The sequence below is a fragment of the Diospyros lotus genome, chromosome 13 (genome assembly GCF_014633365.1).
Source record: "Diospyros lotus cultivar Yz01 chromosome 13, ASM1463336v1, whole genome shotgun sequence".
NCBI lineage: Eukaryota > Viridiplantae > Streptophyta > Magnoliopsida > Ericales > Ebenaceae > Diospyros > Diospyros lotus.
The window spans coordinates 3074832-3093799 of NC_068350.1; the positions used below are offsets into that span (position 1 = coordinate 3074832).

The following is an 18968-nucleotide window of genomic DNA, read 5'->3' on the forward strand; positions in this document are numbered from 1 at the left end:
AAGTATTCTGATCATTTTTAATATTTAATTGAAGTTAATTAATAATAAAAAAAATTACAATGTAATATTAATTTTGGAGTATTTGTTGTATTTTTTAAATCATTCTTTCAGTTATTTTAAATTTAAAAAATACAGCATGTCATTTATTTAATTATTTTAAAAATATAATAATTAAATTTTCTTATGGAATAGATAAATACCGAAAAGGCATTATTGGCATTATCTTGACTTTATTTAAAATTTTAATGTATAAGAAAATATAAAAGGATTCTCCCGGTTGAATTTGGGCTGCCAACGGCGCCGTCCATCGCTACAAAGTAGCCGCCCGTTCTGAAAATTATCGTCTCCCGTCCGGCACAGAGAGAGAGAGAGGAGGCTACACTTGGGGTTGGTGATTACGGCATCGTCACCGGCGATGGCGACGCAAACTGGCGTAGGTTTATCTAAGATCCTCGTATTGTGTGGAGCAGGTATATATATCAAATTTCTTATTGATCTCCATCTGACTGCACTCTTTAACTGAGATACGTCTCTGTACAGGCTACACTGGTACAGTGCTGCTTCAAGACCGCAAATTATCCGACTTGTTGGGCCAACTTCAGGTCAATCAGCTTTTAAATTTACTTCAGTCAGTTTTCCTGTTGCTCGACTGCAGCTCGGATCGCCATTCTCAATTACTGAAACTGCAAAGACTTGCCTCGTTTATTATTTATCTTATTTTTCTAAATGTGTACGGATTTCGGGGGGTGAATTTGGCGATTCGGATTTCTTTGACTTATTTTGACGGTCTGGTTGTTTTTTGATCGGGCAGACTGTAGTGAAAGGATTGGAAAAGAATGGGGACTCATCGGAGGCTGACTCTGACCATTCTGATGCCATTGCTGCTCAGGTAAGCTTATCAATGTTAGACGGCAGTTAAGCTACGCTGTGCACCAGTTGTTTATTTCATGTCTGGTGTTGGTTTTATTACTATATTGATTTTACTTTTCCTTGCGTTGATGCTATTATAATTATTAATTTTATCTGCAAGTATCGCGTGCTGGAATCTTGCAGGAAGCTCTATTTTTCTAAATATTTTTATCTAGAGTAAAAAGGGGGGGAAAATGAAAGAGGCATAAGGGGCTGTGTGTTGCGTTATTCAAGCAACTCTCTCTTACCCCTGTGAAATTATTATCGACATTAAAGGGAAAAAATGATGTGAACGAGAGGAAAAAGAGTGAAAAACAAGCTTTTGTTGGCATAGTATTGACAACCATCTTTTGGAAGGATAATATTCCATGACATATGGCGAATTAAAGGGAACAACCTGAAGTTGTTTGTTTCTTTAAGATCTTTGAACTCCTTTACTCTAAGCTCAATGGAGATAATTGTATAAATCCTAGATGATTATGTAAACAGAATGCAATTTAGGATGAACTTTTCTTGAGGCATGACTTCAGTCATGTGCCTTGTATTTTAATCCAAAGCCTACCCGAATTTGATTAATGTGCAGGCAAACAGTGGCTAGAATATGGATTTCAAATCCAAATTTTATGAGTGCTGCTCAATTTTTGGGGGGCTAGAAACTGATTTATTTTATGTTGATTGGTAAAAAGTGCTACATGGAAATGTTCTTTTCCAATATATTCCTATTGTTGATTTGAGAGAGTTAAAGCATGGGAGGTATATTATTTTTCATCCAACGTACTTTTGTCACTGAGATAGATGCTATACTTTCTTGAATTTTTGCCTAATAATTGTACAGGTGCGTCGATTAGCAATGGAGGTCCGACAACTGGCTTCATCAAGACAGATAACCATTTTGGATGGGAATTCTAGCCTAATGGGTACCTATCTGCATACTTGAATAACTACTTAAAATAATCTATTTGTGGCTCAAAATTGCATGTACTGTACTCACCATGATCTCCAATTATGACTTCTACTTCCTTTTGTCTACGTTGCAAAAATTGGTCATATCTACCCTATATGTTGATATTGTTTTGGCCTCTACTCATTGCATTTTTCTTGTTGATTTTTTGCATTCCCCCCCACACCCCTTCTCCAGGTAACATGACATCTCTTGCTGTGCCAGTTGCTACCTTGGGAGCATTGGGCTATGGGTACATGTGGTGGAAGGTGTGGTAATTGGTTAAGAGATTGTTCCCCCTAGTTTATCCATTCATTGTTCCCCTAGTTTAAGGCATGTTATTATTGTTGCTACCTTGCCTATTTTAATTGACTTCTACCTGTCCTCTCACATATTGATATTTGCAAGTTCCTCTTTCCCCCCAGACCTAGCCCCCCAGATATGTTGTTAAATTTCTTTTTACCAAAGGTGGTGCACATGGATATCAGTTTATGTTTGGAAAAGTATGCTAAATCTGCAATTCAAAAAACTATTGTTTTCTTTCTTTCATCTTAATTTTCAGGGTATTTCATTCTCGGACCTTATGTATGTGACAAAGCGTAATATGGAAAATGCTGTTTCAAACCTCACAAAACATCTGGAGCATGTGTCTGAGGCCCTTGCTGTAAGTTCCAATTTTATCACTTCATTTTTTAGTTTATTAATATATGTTTTCTGTGTTTGAGAGATTAAGTAATATCTAAGAAACACACACTCTTTGCAGGGTGACTCATTGGCTAGACATTATAGGGACAGACATACATGCAAACATGTACATGTCACGAACACATTGAAACACACCTAACTTGTGTGCCCGAACTAGATAAACCTGTTCCTAAATTGAATACATGCTGGGTCTCAAGCTTGTGTTCTTCCTCTTCTCTCTCTTGGTCACCTTGGTTCTCCCTTTCAATCTTTGGCTAAGCAATGTTATCCAGGAAGTAATGGGAAGAACAGGAGAAGTATTTATGGAGAATAGTTAATCATCACTTTCATATTGATTATATTATCCAGGGTTTTACTATCAGGATCTGACACTTTTTGACAATTGAGTGCATGAAGAGGTAGAATTAACAAATAATATGAAAAGTTGGTTGGCCGGTTGGTATTATATTTCTGCTAGGTAATTGATTGATTCATAAAATTATTCATTTTAATTTATGTTTGGGCTAAACCCACAGTCAAAGACTCAAAATGTCAATTGCCGTGGTGAAAACTAGAGTTGAAGCTGCACCAGACTAATTGTATTTGTCTTGGGTTCAGCTTGTCAATCTATTAAATCCTATCAAAATAATTTATAGCAAATCCCTAATTTTCACTTTACTTATATTTCTGGATGTACCACCAAGACCTGAAACTTTAGAGGATTGAATGCATCAAGAGGAAGAATTAACAAATAATGTGGATAGTTGGTTGACCTGCCAATGTCATATTTCTGCTAGGTAACTGATTGATTTGTAAAATTACCCTATTAAATTTAAAATTGGGTGGATTGTCATGATGAACATGAGGGTGGAAGCTGCACCAGACTAATTTTCATCTTGGGTTCAGCCTGTTGAAAATTTTGGACAATTTATGTGGAGGTTTTGGATCTGAGCCTTTCGTAGTTAGTTTTGTACCTTCATGTGGCCCCTTCTCCATGTATCTCTAGTTTTATACAAAACAGAGCCAATTGGAAAGTGGGAAAAATCATTTCCATCAATTAGTCTATATGAGTCTTCTCCACAGACAGCCCTTTAAGGAACTGCAAGTGACGTTAAATAGGGTATTCTGGTCCCTCAAACTGTGAGTGGCACTAATGCCCCAGTCCCTTTATTTTTGGCAGGACGTTTAACATTCTCTTTTAGGAAAGAACTGCATAAAAAATGATGTTTTCTTGTTAAGGATGTCAAAATAGATAATCAGATTGTGAAGACGGAGGAAGAGAAAAGTAAATGATGCTGAAGACATAAAGAAGAGTGTCATTGGATGTTGTTGTTCTTTGGGTTGACCCAATAATGTGGCCCCAGAAGTTTGAGTTGTGCAAGACATGCTTGCAGTCTAAGGCAAGTGCATTCCTGTAATGGTGCCATATTGTGTTGGACACCCATATTGGATATCAACGCCCAGTTGTACACTTCCAAATGCTGTTGGTCACATATCCAAACATGTCCTATTATTTTTTATTACAAGAGCAGTAACAATATAGCAAGCCTTAATCTCACTAGGTGGGGTTGGCTCCTATTATTTATATATATTTACTATTAGAAATTTTGTGTCCATTGCAGGATCTTGCATTCCTGGCTCATGATCTTGCCTGTCCATCACAGAAATAAATTATAATCATACTATAGCTTAAAAAATAAGTTGAAAATCAATATATAAGTGTAGATTGAGATTTACTTGTCCCCTCTCCTGTGCATTTTTTTTATTTAAAGAGATTTTGAATTCTAAAACTTTTTATAGGTAGAGTTTCACAAGATTATATTAAGCTTTTTTAGTCACACTTATTTCCTGTTAAGCAGAGCTCCAGTTATTTCATGTAAATACATGAGATATATAATTTTGTAGTTGACATGTTAATGTAGTATGTCCTAACTGATTTGGAAATTACTGTGTTGGCATGTTTGAAGTCGCATCCATGCCTCATGCCCATATTTATGTTTCTTAGGCAGCTGGTGTCAAACCATCATTTGGATCTTCTTTTTTTCTGCTACAATTTGGAATTTCTTTTTAATGTTCTGGAAGTGAAATATAATGAATTTGAAAATGCATACAAGTTTGCACGTAAAAATGAAATCTAGTCAAATGTAAATGGATAAAAGTAAACTTGTTAAACAGTTTTTGTTTTTGGTATTTTCCGTATTACTTTTTTTGTGATTTATTGTGTCTTGTTCTGTTTCAATGGAAACCTTAGATTGTTATTTTACTAATGTTTCATTTTGGAATGTTTGAACGTTGAAATGTGAATGTTTTTATTATTATTATTTTTTATGGAAACAAATGGAAAGTTGTTCTTTGATATGAACACAGTTCTCATTGAGGTTTCTTTTCTTCAAGAAGTAGCACAAGTGAACATGGATATTATTATCCTTTCTTAGGTAGATTTGTTTCCTTAAATTTACAGAAGGGCTTCTCACTCTGTTGAGACACAAATTTTAATACATCTATCAGCCCCATCATAAACTCTGTATAGTTTGTTTAGTCTTCTCCAGAATTCTTTTTAACCACCAGATGCAAAGCTGCAAAGTTCATGCAGAAAATGTGGTCGTCTTAAGGGGGTAAAGAGGAAAAAGCTCCCATCTGTGGCCTCTTTTACAATGAAATAATTAGTAAAGAAAACAGGTGAAGGGACCACCTAAATGCTTTCTACATATCAGATGCAATTGTAAAAGAAAACAAGCGCCCTCCTGGAACTCAAGATATATATCGTTGGGAGTTCTCATTTATATAAAAACATCTTTGTATTTCACATACCTTTTATGGCTTCTGTATATGGCTTTCTGGTTGTTAAATCTGTTTCCTTGACCAGGCAGCAAAGAGGCACTTGACTCAGCGAATTGAGAACTTGGATGGAAAATTAGATGAGCAAGTGGAGATATCAAAGTTGATTAAGAATGAGGTAATCCATGAAAGGTTTTCTTTTGTGCCCTATTTCCAAAAAAAATATTGAAAAAGAACATCATACATCAATATTCAAATGCAACTGCTTTATATTGAGTGGTACAACAACAACATTCTTAATCAGGCCAATGAATACACCTGTTATAATATATATATGACTTGCTCACTAAATAAGAAGGTTTCAAACTTGTAACAGGTTACTGATGTTCGTACTGATCTTTCTGAAATTGGCTTTGACTTGGATGCTCTACAGAAGATGGTTTCTGGTTTGGTAAGTTTTAGCTTCTAAAATTACAAACTTCAAACCAGTGAAATTAAACGGAGTTACTAGATAACTTGTTGGTTCCTACTAGATAACTTGCTCACTAATGGAACATAGGAACATTAACAGGCAAAGCTATGGAAGTGGTGGATGTGATGATTAGGAGAAAAATTAATATTATGTGCCTTCAAGAGACGAGATGGGTAGGGAAAAAAGCAAAAACTTTATCAGAAGCTGGATATAAAATATGGTACACAGGAACTGATCGAGCGAAAAATGGAGTGGGGATTATTATGGATAAAAGCTTAATAGATGAGGTAGTGGATGTAAAGAGAATAGGGGATAGGATTATTATGGTGAAGATTAGTCTAGGAAGAATGACTATGAATATCTTTAGTACATATGCACCACAAGCGGGGTTAGGTGATGAGATAAAAGCAAAATTCTGGGAGGACCTAGAGGGACTCATACAAATGATACCAAGAGGAGAGAAAGTGATTATAGGAGGTGACTTAAATGGGCACGTGGGTAGAGACGGAAACGGATATAGAGAGGTACACGGAGGGTATGGATTCGGGGAAATTAATAATGATGGTAAATCTATCCTAGATTTTGCTATGGCATATGGGCTCATTATAACCAATACTAGGTTCAAAAAACGGGACGAACACTTAATCACATATAAAAATATCACCTCAAGCACCCAAATAGATTACTTCCTCATGAGACAAGAGGATCGGTTATGTTGTAGGAATTGTAAGGTGATACCGGGAGAGTGTTTGACTACTCAACATAGACTTCTAGTACTTGACGTCCAAGTAAGAAATTAGAAGAGAAAAAATCACATAAAACAAAATCCAAGAATCAGGTGGTGGAATTTAAAAGGGGAGAAACAACTAATCTTCAAAGAAAAATTAAGGGGTAGAAGGGAATGGAATGAAGAAAGACAGACAAACCAAATGTGGAAAGAAATGGCTAATGCTCTGAGAAGCATGGCAAAGGTAGTCCTTGGAGAGACAAATGGTAGAGCCCCTAACCTTAAGGAGTTTTGGTGGTGGAATGAAGAGGTACAATTGAAAATTAAAAATAAGAAAACTTGCTATAAGGCGGTATATCAATGCAACAATGAAGAAAATCAAAAAAATTATAAAGAAGCAAAAAAGGCAGCAAAAAAAGCTGTTAGTGAAGCAAGGTCAAAAGCATATGAGAATCTATATAAATGACTTGATACAAAAGATGGAGAAAGGGATATATATAAATTAGCTAAAGCAAGAGAAAGAAAAACACGGGATTTAAATCAAGTGAAATGCATAAAAGATGACAATCAAAATGTTTTAGTAAATGAGGGAGCGATTAAGGAGAGATGGAAGGAGTATTTCACAAAATTATTCAATGATGGTGGTGATACAAGAGTTAGGTTGGGACATCTTAGTAACTCCGAAGGGAATGTGAGCTACACATTCTATCGACGCATAAGTTCAAATGAAATAAGGCAAGCATTAAAAAAGATGAAAAATCATAAGGCAGTTGGACCAGATAATATACCAATAGAAGCATGGAAATGCATGGGAGAAGAGGGCATCTCCTGGCTAACGCAACTATTTAACGCCATCCTTAAATCAAAAAAGATGCCAGATGAGTGGAGGAAGAGTACTTTGGTTCCTATATACAAGAACAAAGGAGATGTTCAAAACTGTGAAAATTATAGAGGAATTAAGTTAATGAGTCATACCATGAAACTTTGGGAGAGAGTAATAGAGCAGAGGCTCAGAAAGGAAACAAAGGTGTCAGAAAATCAGTTTGGTTTCATGCCTGGTAGGTCAACAATGGAAGCTATATATTTACTGAGGCGTCTAATGGAAAGGTATCGAGATCATCAGAAGGACCTACATATGGTGTTTATAGATCTAGAAAAGGCCTATGATAGGGTCCCTAGAGAAGTATTATGGAGGGTTTTAGAGAAGAAAGGAGTCAAAATAGCCTATATACAAACCCTTAAGGACATGTATCATGGTGTAGGGACAAGGGTTAGAATATGCGGAGGGGATACTAAACCATTTACAACTACAATAGGACTGCATCAAGGTTCTGCACTAAGTCCATACCTATTTGCCCTAGTAATGGATGAACTCACTAAAGATATTCAGACAGATGTGCCATGGTGTATGCTATTTGCAGACGACATAGTGTTGGTGGATGAAACAAAAGAAGGAGAGTGAATACTAAGCTTGAGTTGTGGAGAAACAATTTAGAATCTAAGGGATTTAAATTAAGTAGAAAGAAAACAAAATATATGGAATGCAAATTTAGTAAAAATGCAAGAGTGGATGATGTTATAATAAAATTAGAAGACCAAATCTTACAAAGAAAAGACCATTTTCGATATTTGGGATCAGTGATTCAAAAAGATGGAGAAATCCATGAGGATGTCGCACATAAAATTAAGGCAGGTTGGCTAAAATGGAGAAATGCATCGGGGGTGTTATGTGATGGTAAAATCCCATTAAAATTGAAAGGAAAATTTTATAGGACAGCTATAAGACCAGTCTTGCTGCATGGCTCAGAATGTTGGGCAGTCAAATACCAGCATGAGCAAAAGACGAGTGTAGCGGAGATGAGGATGTTAAGATAGATGTGCGGACATACAAGAAATGATAAAATTAGAAATGAAGTTATTCGTAATAAGGTAGGAGTAGTGCCAATCGAGGAGAAGATGAGAGAGACTAGACTAAGATGGTTTGGTCATGTGAGAAGGAGACTAAGAGACGCTCCTGTGAGGAGAGTTGATGAAATGGAACAATTAATCACAAAAAGAGGTAGAGGTAGACCCAAGAAGACTTTGGGAGAGACATTAAAATTTGATATGAAATATATGGATGTAAATGAGGATATGACAAAAGACAGAAATACATGGAAGTCTAGAATTCATGTAGCCGACCCCACATAGTGGGATAAAGGCTGGATATGTTGTTGTTGTTGTTGTAACGTTTCAAGGAATCAATTATACTAAAAGGAGCACATTTTTTAAATCTAAATAATTCTTGTTTGATTATGTTTGCTTGAAACCAAGCATGGTTGTTGATCTGTTACCTCTTTAACTTTGGATATATAGACAAAATATTGCCTGCAGAAGTAAGTGAAAGATTTCTTATAAAAGGGTGTGTGCATAAACCTTTTTCCAGTACATGGACCTGTGAGTACACATGGCTAATAACAATTTCTCCATTTTATTTTCCTTTGTTAATATTTGTCTCATGTGTCAACATGATGATATAAAGCAAGGATGAGACATGATAGGTTATAGTGTTTCGGTGCACATAGATAAGTTAAGGCTGTTTCCAGAGGCTGTTTCCAGAGGCTGTTTTCAAAGGTTGATAGATTGATTGATGTTAGATTTTAATTTGGGGCATTTAAGGGGGATGGGGTGAGTTGGTGATTCAGTTGGCTATTTATGGAGAGACTAGGCTAAGTATTTGTTTGGTATAAGGGAAAACATCTACCCTTGTTTGGATTAAGATACTTGCCCTTAGCATATATTTCATCTTAATTGTGTTTGGCAACTGATCAATAGTAAACAAATCCAGCTTCATCATGATGTGAGTCCTGGAATCACTTGTGTATGACCAATCACTTCTATTTACTTATATTCTTTGATGTTTGACTAAGTCATGATGCTAGATGATTGATGCAGCTATTTTAGCATCTTACCGTGGTGATAGCTGATACAATTTGTAACATTGCTAAGAAATTAGTCACTTATGAACGTATTTGTATGGAGATGAAGGGAGGCCATCTTAATAGTCTGTCTTTATTTTCTCTATTGACAATTACTTCTTTATAGACTGAGACATGTGAATGTGTTGTCAAAGTTTTTAGGAGTATCCTTTCAATTGGAGTGACTGAACAACTTAGGGGTGCTTGACATTCCTTGTGCTTATTGTTTGTAAAACTAGTTACAAGCCTAGTGTTGGATCTCCCAAGGAGCAAGCATGATTAGTGGTCCCATTACTTATCAGCCTATATGAGCTTGCATTACAGCTTAATTAAGACGTGAGATATGAGCTGTAACACTACATGCGAGTGGGATAAATTGTAACGGCCCGCCTCCCGGAGCCCCTATCGCGGATAGAGGATCCGTGAGAGGGTCATTATAAAAATGATATCGAACAATGACGCACCTACGACACACACATAACCCTTTCTGAAATCATAATTTTTCTTTATTATAACACCTCATCATAGTCTTTACAAACCATTCATCACTTGGGCCCCACCTGGGCTTACATAACATGCGACAAACTCTGAAAACATAAACATTAACCTTTTTAAGACACGATGACACCCAGGATCTAGGTTTGGGAGAGCTCTGCACTTGCTACCATGACATGTCGATCTGAACCCAACCTCGATGAACGTACCTGGAATGATGTCAAAAACAACGTGAGTCGCGAGACTCAGCAAGCTCTAGAAAAGAAAGGCTGAGGGCTTAGGATAGGACTCTTCCCATGACACCCCATGCAACTCATGCCAATGCAACCACACCATGCCATGATCCACATGTACCTTACTTCTACATGCATAACATAAAGTTAACTGCACATAAGGAACCAAGGGCCCACATAAGTCAAACATTGGCACCCGGGTCCCGCATACAAACCTGTTGTAGCCTAACATAGGCTACCATATCATCATTCTCTTAGACCAGCCTTTTCCTGACATGGTCGGCTTTTCCTGATACTTGTTACATACTTTTCTTGATTCCCATCATATTCTCATGTGTTCATCATATCATACATCACATAATCATATACTTCCGCGATCTTGGTCTTCCCTCGGGCCAACCCCGAGCTAATATCTAAGCCGAGCCGAAGCTCACATGAGTCGGTACTCCCGACACCTGGCACGGTACTCCCGTCCAGAATAACAGTAACATTAGAACCATGCAATGCAACACATAAGAAATGCAAGGGCTTCTGTAGCATAAACGTGATGGCAAGGCCCCCATAAACCAAGCATCAGGCCCTGCTACGCCCATACATAAGAATTCACACATGCGACATGCTCTAAATGCATATGCTCATCTAGGGTACCCAAATTGGCTCTTGGACCAACCGGGTCATGCAAATGCTCATACATCCCATCACACACAAAGCATGTCCCCACGTGAATGCAACCCAGCCCTTTGTAGCACACACATCATGAAATGCACAAACCAAGGCGGGAATCCGGAGTACCAGCTCTTCTGGCCGTCTAGCGCTTATCGTAACAATCGATGACTGGCGCCCATACATCCAGCCATCAACTGCCACGACCCACGGTCAACAGTCAGTGGCTTTGTACCCATACCCTTAGACACACTTACTGACATTATTGACTTTATATCTTCCCAGCTTAACTTTACATAACATTTTTCCATAACTCATAACTCTTCATGTACATAACCACATAACATCGTAATACCATTCTTATTACTTTCATTCACATAAAGTTATCTCAACATACATAATAAACTCTTTAACACATTTTCCTAATTTTAACCATAACCAATCTCTCTAAGAACCTAACCCCAACGGGTTCGGCATCATTCCCAAGGGAAGCGGAGCGATACGAAGCTCCGTGACGGTTGAAATAAAAGACGCCATGACATCATTACTTAGCTTATCCCATTAACAATAAACTTATTAATAAAATAAAAGTCGTAAAATGGTTACTACGCGGATTATTATTATTTATGCGTAGAACCGAGTCAAGGTGAGGGAGGGTTTAGAGTAGAAGAAACCTTAAAGACTTTCACGGGAAATAAATAACGTGAGAAGAGGGTTAAGAGCTTGCCTTTATGCGGCTATTTCTTGCCTTTCCTGACCTCCCACTGCGAAATAGCGTTTCCTGATAATTAATGAAATCATAAATTCCAATTATGTATTATCAACAAACATATACTCCACTTATATTTATTATTAAAACCATTCTCTTATATTCACGACCACACACAATTCACTGCTATCTCAACCATAACATATTTATCTACATATATATTCCTTTGCTTATCACCACATCAAGCCCAACTCAAGTACTGCTCACTTTCCACGATTAAATGGTCACCAAAATTCACCCTCCACATATATACATATACTTACACCCATGCTCATAGACAAAATATTATACACTCTCACGCCAGTGAATTTATATACCTACACACCAAACTTAATCACCCAAACTTAATAAAATTAAACTTATAATTAAATTCTAATCATACAAATTAATAATACATAATCATCTACTTACCAGAGTAATCAAATCACAATTAAACTTGACTAAATTTCCAACTTCTCCCAATTTTTCTCGCCCTTTCCAGCCTCAACGCGCCATTTTCTTCTTCCAGATGTTTCCTGCTCGCTCACTGATTTCCTCCCAACTTAATCTCAATTTTACCTTTAATTGAGGCAATTTAAAGTAGCTAAGTCGGCAGAAAAACATGGCCAATTTGGCCTTAAAAAGCGTGCAAAATAAGTGGGGCGGGGGAGCAGCCGCTTGGACGCGCCAGCGCGCGCCACGTGGTTGCGCAAGGGGCCTGTACTGGCGCCCCAAAACGGCGCCGTTTCAGCGCTCCCTTGCTGCCCAAAAATATTAATTCCTTCCCCAGCGCGCGCGCCAGCCCCTTGGCTCGATCCCGCGCCTCACGCCAGCACCAGCGCGCACGCGGCCACTGGGCTGGCTGCTTCCTTGGTAATAAAGACACACTTAATTAATTTTATAATGACTTCCTGTCACTTCCGAAAATCTACACTTAAACCCATAACTTCCAAAAACCTACACATACACCCCTAACTCTCATTTCCTTTATTGCACTTATACATCAAACATTCTAGAAATTTTCCCAAATTACTTTATTTTAATCTTTTCCTAAATATTCCTTAATAAATAATTATTTTCTCATAAATAAACATTTTACTTAATTCTCCAAATACCTAAACAATTTAATATTGCCTTTTAACCAACAAATATTTAACAATTATTAATTGCTCCGACCAAATTAGTAATCATTATTTATTTCCCAAATTTTAGGATATTACATAAATAGTTGGTTTGGGTTTCATCCAGGTTTAGGATGATGCAATGATTTTCCAATTGGTTGTTGCTTGCACATATATTGTTCAACAATCTCAAATGCTAACTTTGAGGCCCTTGTTGCTTTGGCAATTGGTATTGAAATTGGGGATAGTATAACATTTTTGGCATGAAAAACAAAAGTTCTCTGGCATTTTTTTGTTTCACTAATTTGTTTGCTCCGAGATGGAGATCTTATTAGTTTTGTTCATTTTGTCTTTGTTTATTAATTTTCTTATTCTGTTTGCAGGATGGAAAGATATGTACAGTAGAAAGAAAACAGGTAAAACTTTTTCCACGTCTTATATGAATTTCTAATAAGAAAGTAAATTAACCTACTAAGTCATTTTTAATAGCATCTTACGTCTATTGCATGAATTGTGGCAATGGTTGCTAGATCAATTGCTTTGAAAAATCTCTGTACTTGAGATAATGTTATCTCCATATGATTCCATAGTTAATTATCTTTTTACAGTTAATTTGCAACAACAACATATGAGGACTTAAATCCCACCTAATAAGTGGGGTTACATGAATTCTAGTTTTTTAAAGTCAATTTGCAATGACAACATATCAAATCTTAATTTCACTAAGTGGGGTTGGCTACATAGATTTTAGCTTGCCAATCATCTTTATCTATGATTATATCTTTTGTAAGACCAATATAATGCATATGATGCCTAAGAACTTTTCACCAAGTTTTCTTGGTTTTCCTCCATTTTTGTTAAAAGCTTCTACCTTTTAATCCACTATTCTCACAAGGGCATTTATTGGTATTTTTCTTGCATGACCAAGCCAAGCCATCCTAATTGTGTCTCACACATCTTATTATTTTTAATAGGAGTCACTTTGACCTTATGATGTATAGCCTTATCTTCAATCCTATTATATCTTGCATTGCCACACATCAACTGTAACATTCTCATCCCTGTTATGCTCATATTTTGCACGTATAAGTGCTTTATTGCCTAGCATTCTGTACCATACAATGAAGCTGGTTGTATGGCTGTAAGATACAATTTTTCTTTTAGCTTTAATGGAATTTTATTATCGCATTGATGCCTACTTTGTCTAGAACCCATAATAAGAAGATCTGAAAACTTTTGCATTTTTTGTTGGCTACCAAACATGATAATACCAATTTTGATGGTACTACCATGTCTTACAAAGGCTACCGAACATGCTGTAAGTGTTAAGGGGGATTACTCATCCCATGGGTGAAGTTTTTGGACAATTAATTTGCATTTGCTAAAAATTGAACTTGTAGACTTGGAGCTTCTATTTTCCTTGTACTTTTTTTTTTTTTATAACAAAAAGTATGTTTATGCTATGAACTTTTTGACACTGACCCTAACTCGTTTAGGGTAAGCAGCAGTTGACTGTGATGATGCTATGAACTTTTGTCCTTGCATGCTTCAGTTTTACCTTCAAAGTTTTTACTGATGTACTTTAGAAACTATACTTCAATTTCTTTATGCTATCTTTTCAGTTTATCATTGGTTATTAAAATATTCAAAATTATTCCCTTTTTCCTGAATAGGATGCTTCTCTCTATTCCTTCTGTACGCTTTTGTTTGCATTTCGGGTGAGTAGATGGTCTTTGGTAAAGGTAATAGAAGGAAGAATGAGAAAGATATAAGAAATTGAGTGGCAGCTGGTTGTTTAATTTGGGGTGTGAAGAGCAAGAAGGAAGCTACATGATAGTGAAATAAAAGAAGAGAGCATGTCTCAGATATAAAGCACCATTTTCTATGGAAGAGGTTATTTGCCTATGGAGATGCGATCAGTATCTGTAACAACTGGGACTTTTAATGTCAAGCACTTTGGAGTTGGATTTCCTAGTTTCCAAACTTTAATGGATTCTTTTATTATTCACTGTCCGTTCATTCTGGAATAGTAGATTGGACTAGATTATTACGACCATGAAAAAAATGTGAATGTGCTTTGTAGCCCCTATTGCTTTTGCATTAATTATTATTTGTACTTATGTTTCCTCTTCTTACATGGTTGTTGCAACAGGACATTGCCAATGCTGGTGTGTTGTACTTGTGCAACTTTGTTGATGGGAAAAAAAAGGGAATGCCAGAAGCTGTACAGGTTTGTATGATTGCTTATGCAAACTTGATATTGACATTGTCATTTTAGCTTCATCTTGTTCCTGGAATTTTTGGAAGAGATACTCCATGCTGCTTTCCAAATTTTTGCTTTGGATACTTGTTGATAATAGGGCTAGGTGGCTATTTATTACAATGTATTCCATAAAGTCCTGAAATCCTTCATTGCTGTCCATTTGCTTCCTCTGGTGGGATTTTTGTTTCACTTATCACATGTTTATTTTGCACAGCACATGCTGGCAGCAATAATTATCATTACACTATGGCGCAGCTCTATTTGTGGTGCAGATTAAGATCTGCGTCTTCCTTAGTAATTATATAATTTGGTGCAGAAACTAGATTCATTGGAATTCACATTAGTGTCCACATTTCATCTTGAATGAAGTTTGGTCATCTCTACAGCCAGTGCTTTTATGGTATTTATATGTTCAATCTTTCTGCAGGAACAACTAAAGCCTTCTGGGAAATCTCGTGGTCTTCTCACCTATTCTGAAGCACCAAGCCTAAAGGTTCATTTCTTACTTAAAAGAATTTGTTTGCGGTAGATTTTATTTTAGTGAACCTAGTTATATGGCAATTTGAATTCACTCTCTTTTGAGGATATTTAGGTTTGGGACATCTTATACTTATGCCACCAACGGCAGCATCTTTGTGAAATTTGTGCTTCACTTTCATTATGGATTAAAAGTGAACATGAGAAATTCTGTTGCATCCATTTCATTATCATCTTTGACAACATTTCTAGTTGTAAAAAGCACTGTAAAGCTGTGGTTCTGGTACATGTTTGAGTGATGATTTTGTTTATATTGACATCAATAACAACTTCATGCAAAACATACCGTATCTAGTACAGAAATGCATATTAAATTATTCTATTACCCATGTTAGCATGAATCCATGATACGTGTAAGTTGGGACTATTCAGCTATAGAGCTATAAACATGATACTGGTCTTTGAAATTTGAGGGAAGTTACTTTTCTGCAGGGTCTGAAGGAGATAGCTGATTCTTTATTCTCGGAAAATACCAATAAGTCAATAACAGATGGTACTTTGCAAGTTGGATGACGTGCCTAAGACAGTAGCAAGGTATGAATTGAAATACTAAATATATATATAATATATGGCTTGTATTTTTGGTGCCAGCTTTACCTTTCTACGATATGCCTGAAACCTTGTATCCATAGCTCCATCTGAGCACTAGGGTTTTTTTTTTTTGGGCAAAAAAATAAAAAAGTTGGCTTGAAAATACAATAAAAAACTGGCTTAGGAAAAGTCATGACGGAGTGTCTGGTCACCGCTTAAAAAGATGTCATTTTGCTAGTCATTGTTATTGTAGCATGATTAAGAAAACAATGGCTGTACTCTAGAATCTAGATGAGTAATATTTTATGAAAAGATTTGCATAAAAGAAGTAAAATATCTCTCTTTGATTACAGAAAAAAATAAACTGAAAAAACAACAATTTTCTTCTTGTTGTAAATTATTAATTATTGGTGAATGACTATTGTACCCCTGCAGCCCTAATTTTCACATATAAATATAGGGATTTGGTTTTTAATGAGATACACTTTTTGAGGTATGATTATATTCATCTCTTCTCTTTTCTCTCTATTTCACAACACTTCTGGGGTTTTTATCTTATGAGATTTTTATGTTCTTTTTAAAAGAGAAAACTAGCTATCAAATACCTTTTAACTTTGTTTTTGAACAAAACAGCAACTAAAAGATCTAGGGAAGCCACATAGAACCTGAACGGGAGGTTTTCTAGACTTGGGACAAAAAAGCACAAATTTCCATCTCCCCATAACGGCTGCTTTAATCCCAGCTATCTTAGCCCTCCCCCCTCCCGCCTAACCCAACCCACAAATCGCCATAGCTTATTTTATTCATGTTCCCTCTCCCTTTCCCCCCATGTCAAACAGCAACGCTGTTCCATTTCTGAGTATTTTGCTTTAAGCATTTTATATTATGCCCACTGACCTGTCCACCTTACATGACATGCTCAAGATGTGCCAACCAAATGTTGATTCAACTATTTTGATGAAGAGATCAAGTTGATTTGTTCTTTCAGAAAGCCCGTGGAGGACGACCATCGATGTCCAATAACAAGAATTGGGGATCGCATACTTGTCTGCACTCTAATTTGATCCGGCACTACATATGTGGCTTAAGATTGTCCTTGTGATGAGACATAATTCTTTTCTTCTTCATTTACATCGATTAGTTCCTCGGAATTGCCCTACTTTGATGTACATATTTGACACTGAGTGCAGCGCTCTCTTTGTCTTTGTTTTACTATTCTATTTATTTCGAAGTATAGAGTTCTGGAATGGCATGTTTCTGCATGTTGAATGGTTTGGTAACGTTGAGATCAGATGTACAGTTGCAGGATTTTGTCATTTCTAGGGATGGCAAATGGGGAGTATTTGAGGCAGACTAACCCCCCACCACCACCAAACATAAATAAATAAATAAACCCCATATAGAGCCCTTAATTGGGTAGAAATTGGTATGGGCAGATTTGGAGTGTAAATTCATTAATTTTAGGGTTCAAGCAACACAATTCGTTACAGATTGTTGACTCATACCATCCATTGACATACCCAATTTGTACTCACTTATTCTGGTTTGTTTTCCCTAGCTTCAATATGTTTGGAAAGGGAGGATGAAATGGACGGTATAGGAGGATGGTTCTCTTGTTTTAGGGATGGAATAATAATAGAATGGGATAAAAATCAGTGACTGTTTTTCTTTAAAGCTATGTTTCTATTTATAATCTACTGATAGGTAGTAGAAATTGGAGAGTGTTCAGTGTTCTCTTGTCTTTTTTTTTTTTTATTTCTTTAATTTGAAATGCCATATTCCTTTTATTTTTTTTTTTATCATTAAAATTTATAACCACTGTTATAAGTTGAACTGGTTTGAGTGGTCTGATGATGTGGATACTTGACATTTAAAATATTAAACAGAATAACAAAATTGTAAAAGAACTGTTATGTGAAATGGGATTTCAGTTTTATTTATACAATGTAAGAAATAATTTTATAAATAAATTTTTCATTGGTTGGTGTTCAAGATCATGTATCAGAATTATTTAAACTAAGATGAATGAAATAGAAGTATTGATTACAATTGATTGAGAAATCTATTTAACCAGAAAAAGATCAAACAAGTAACTTTGAAATCTTATTTGAGAACTATGTAACAGATAAGAATAAATTAAATTCTAGTCAATCTTAGGATATTAGGGATGGTTATCATAGATTTCTCAAACTCCTCTCTATAAATAGGTAAACATTCATTTGTCAAAGATAAGTCACAAAAACTTAAAGAAAAAGCTTTGGTATGTCTTCTAACTATGAAGATCTAACTCAAGTATTAGAGTTTTCTTTCTTGCATAATCTTGACTTCTTGAAGATGAATTCCTCCGCATAAATTTTATTATTGGATTCAAATAATAATAATAGGTGTGGTTTGTGGGAATCTGATCAAAAAGTCAAAAAATTCACCATGGTTCACAAGATCTCAAGCTGCCAGACAAAGTGAAGAGGACCCTGATGATTATCTCCTAATTAAAGACAGTGAGAGACTCCCCTAGAGAGAGCTCTTGGAACCTTGGGAACAAAGCCCTAGACTGTTTGACAAGAATCCTCTCGATACTTTGCAAGGGAGTCTTCCACAAGGCCATTAACCTCTCTTAGAGACTTGTCGGGAAAGAAAGTCACGGGAGACCCTCTCGGATCGACATGATAGGATGAGTGTTACCCTAGTTCAAAAAGAAATTGGGGTTGCCCATAAGAAAAAAATATCAAGAATTCATAGAAAACAACAATAGGTGAAGCTAGAATCTCACCAAGGCATTAGTCTAGAAAGATGCAAAAAATGGATAATTAGTCTATCTTTAGTGCCTGTGAGGCTACAAACATGATAAAGATACTTGAACAAGTATTGGAGCAAAAGAAGTTGGTATCCATTGAAGAAGACTAGCAGAGG

The 18968-nt window shown here is 36.2% G+C and overlaps 1 protein-coding gene across 2 annotated transcripts; it reads left to right on the plus strand.

Annotated features, from left to right (window-relative positions):
- Nucleotides 1–277: 277 nt before the first annotated feature.
- On the plus strand, nt 278–17305 carry LOC127788811 (uncharacterized). Of its 2 annotated transcripts, none has more exons than XM_052317440.1 (13): nt 278–470; nt 541–602; nt 812–889; nt 1745–1826; nt 2048–2118; nt 2412–2513; nt 5400–5489; nt 5688–5762; nt 13111–13143; nt 14880–14957; nt 15418–15483; nt 15960–16061; nt 16983–17305. In XM_052317440.1, the coding sequence occupies exons 1-12, from the start codon at nt 416–418 to the stop codon at nt 16038–16040; spliced, it is 873 nt and encodes a 290-aa protein (XP_052173400.1). In that variant the 5' UTR covers nt 278–415; the 3' UTR covers nt 16041–16061; nt 16983–17305. The 2 variants fall into 2 exon arrangements, with proteins under 2 accessions (XP_052173400.1, XP_052173401.1); XM_052317441.1 differs by having other exon boundaries at nt 17047–17305.
- The last annotated feature ends 1663 nt before the right edge of the window (nt 17306–18968 follow it).

Excerpts from the sequence above, each read along its gene's own strand:
- LOC127788811 (XM_052317440.1), top strand. The coding sequence starts at position 416 with ATGGCGACGCAAACTGGCGTAGGTTTATCTAAGATCCTCGTATTGTGT. Across the intron at positions 13,144-14,879 it reads GTACAGTAGAAAGAAAACAG|GACATTGCCAATGCTGGTGT; the intron begins GTAAAACTTTTT and ends TTGTTGCAACAG. Across the intron at positions 14,958-15,417 it reads GAATGCCAGAAGCTGTACAG|GAACAACTAAAGCCTTCTGG; the intron begins GTTTGTATGATT and ends ATCTTTCTGCAG.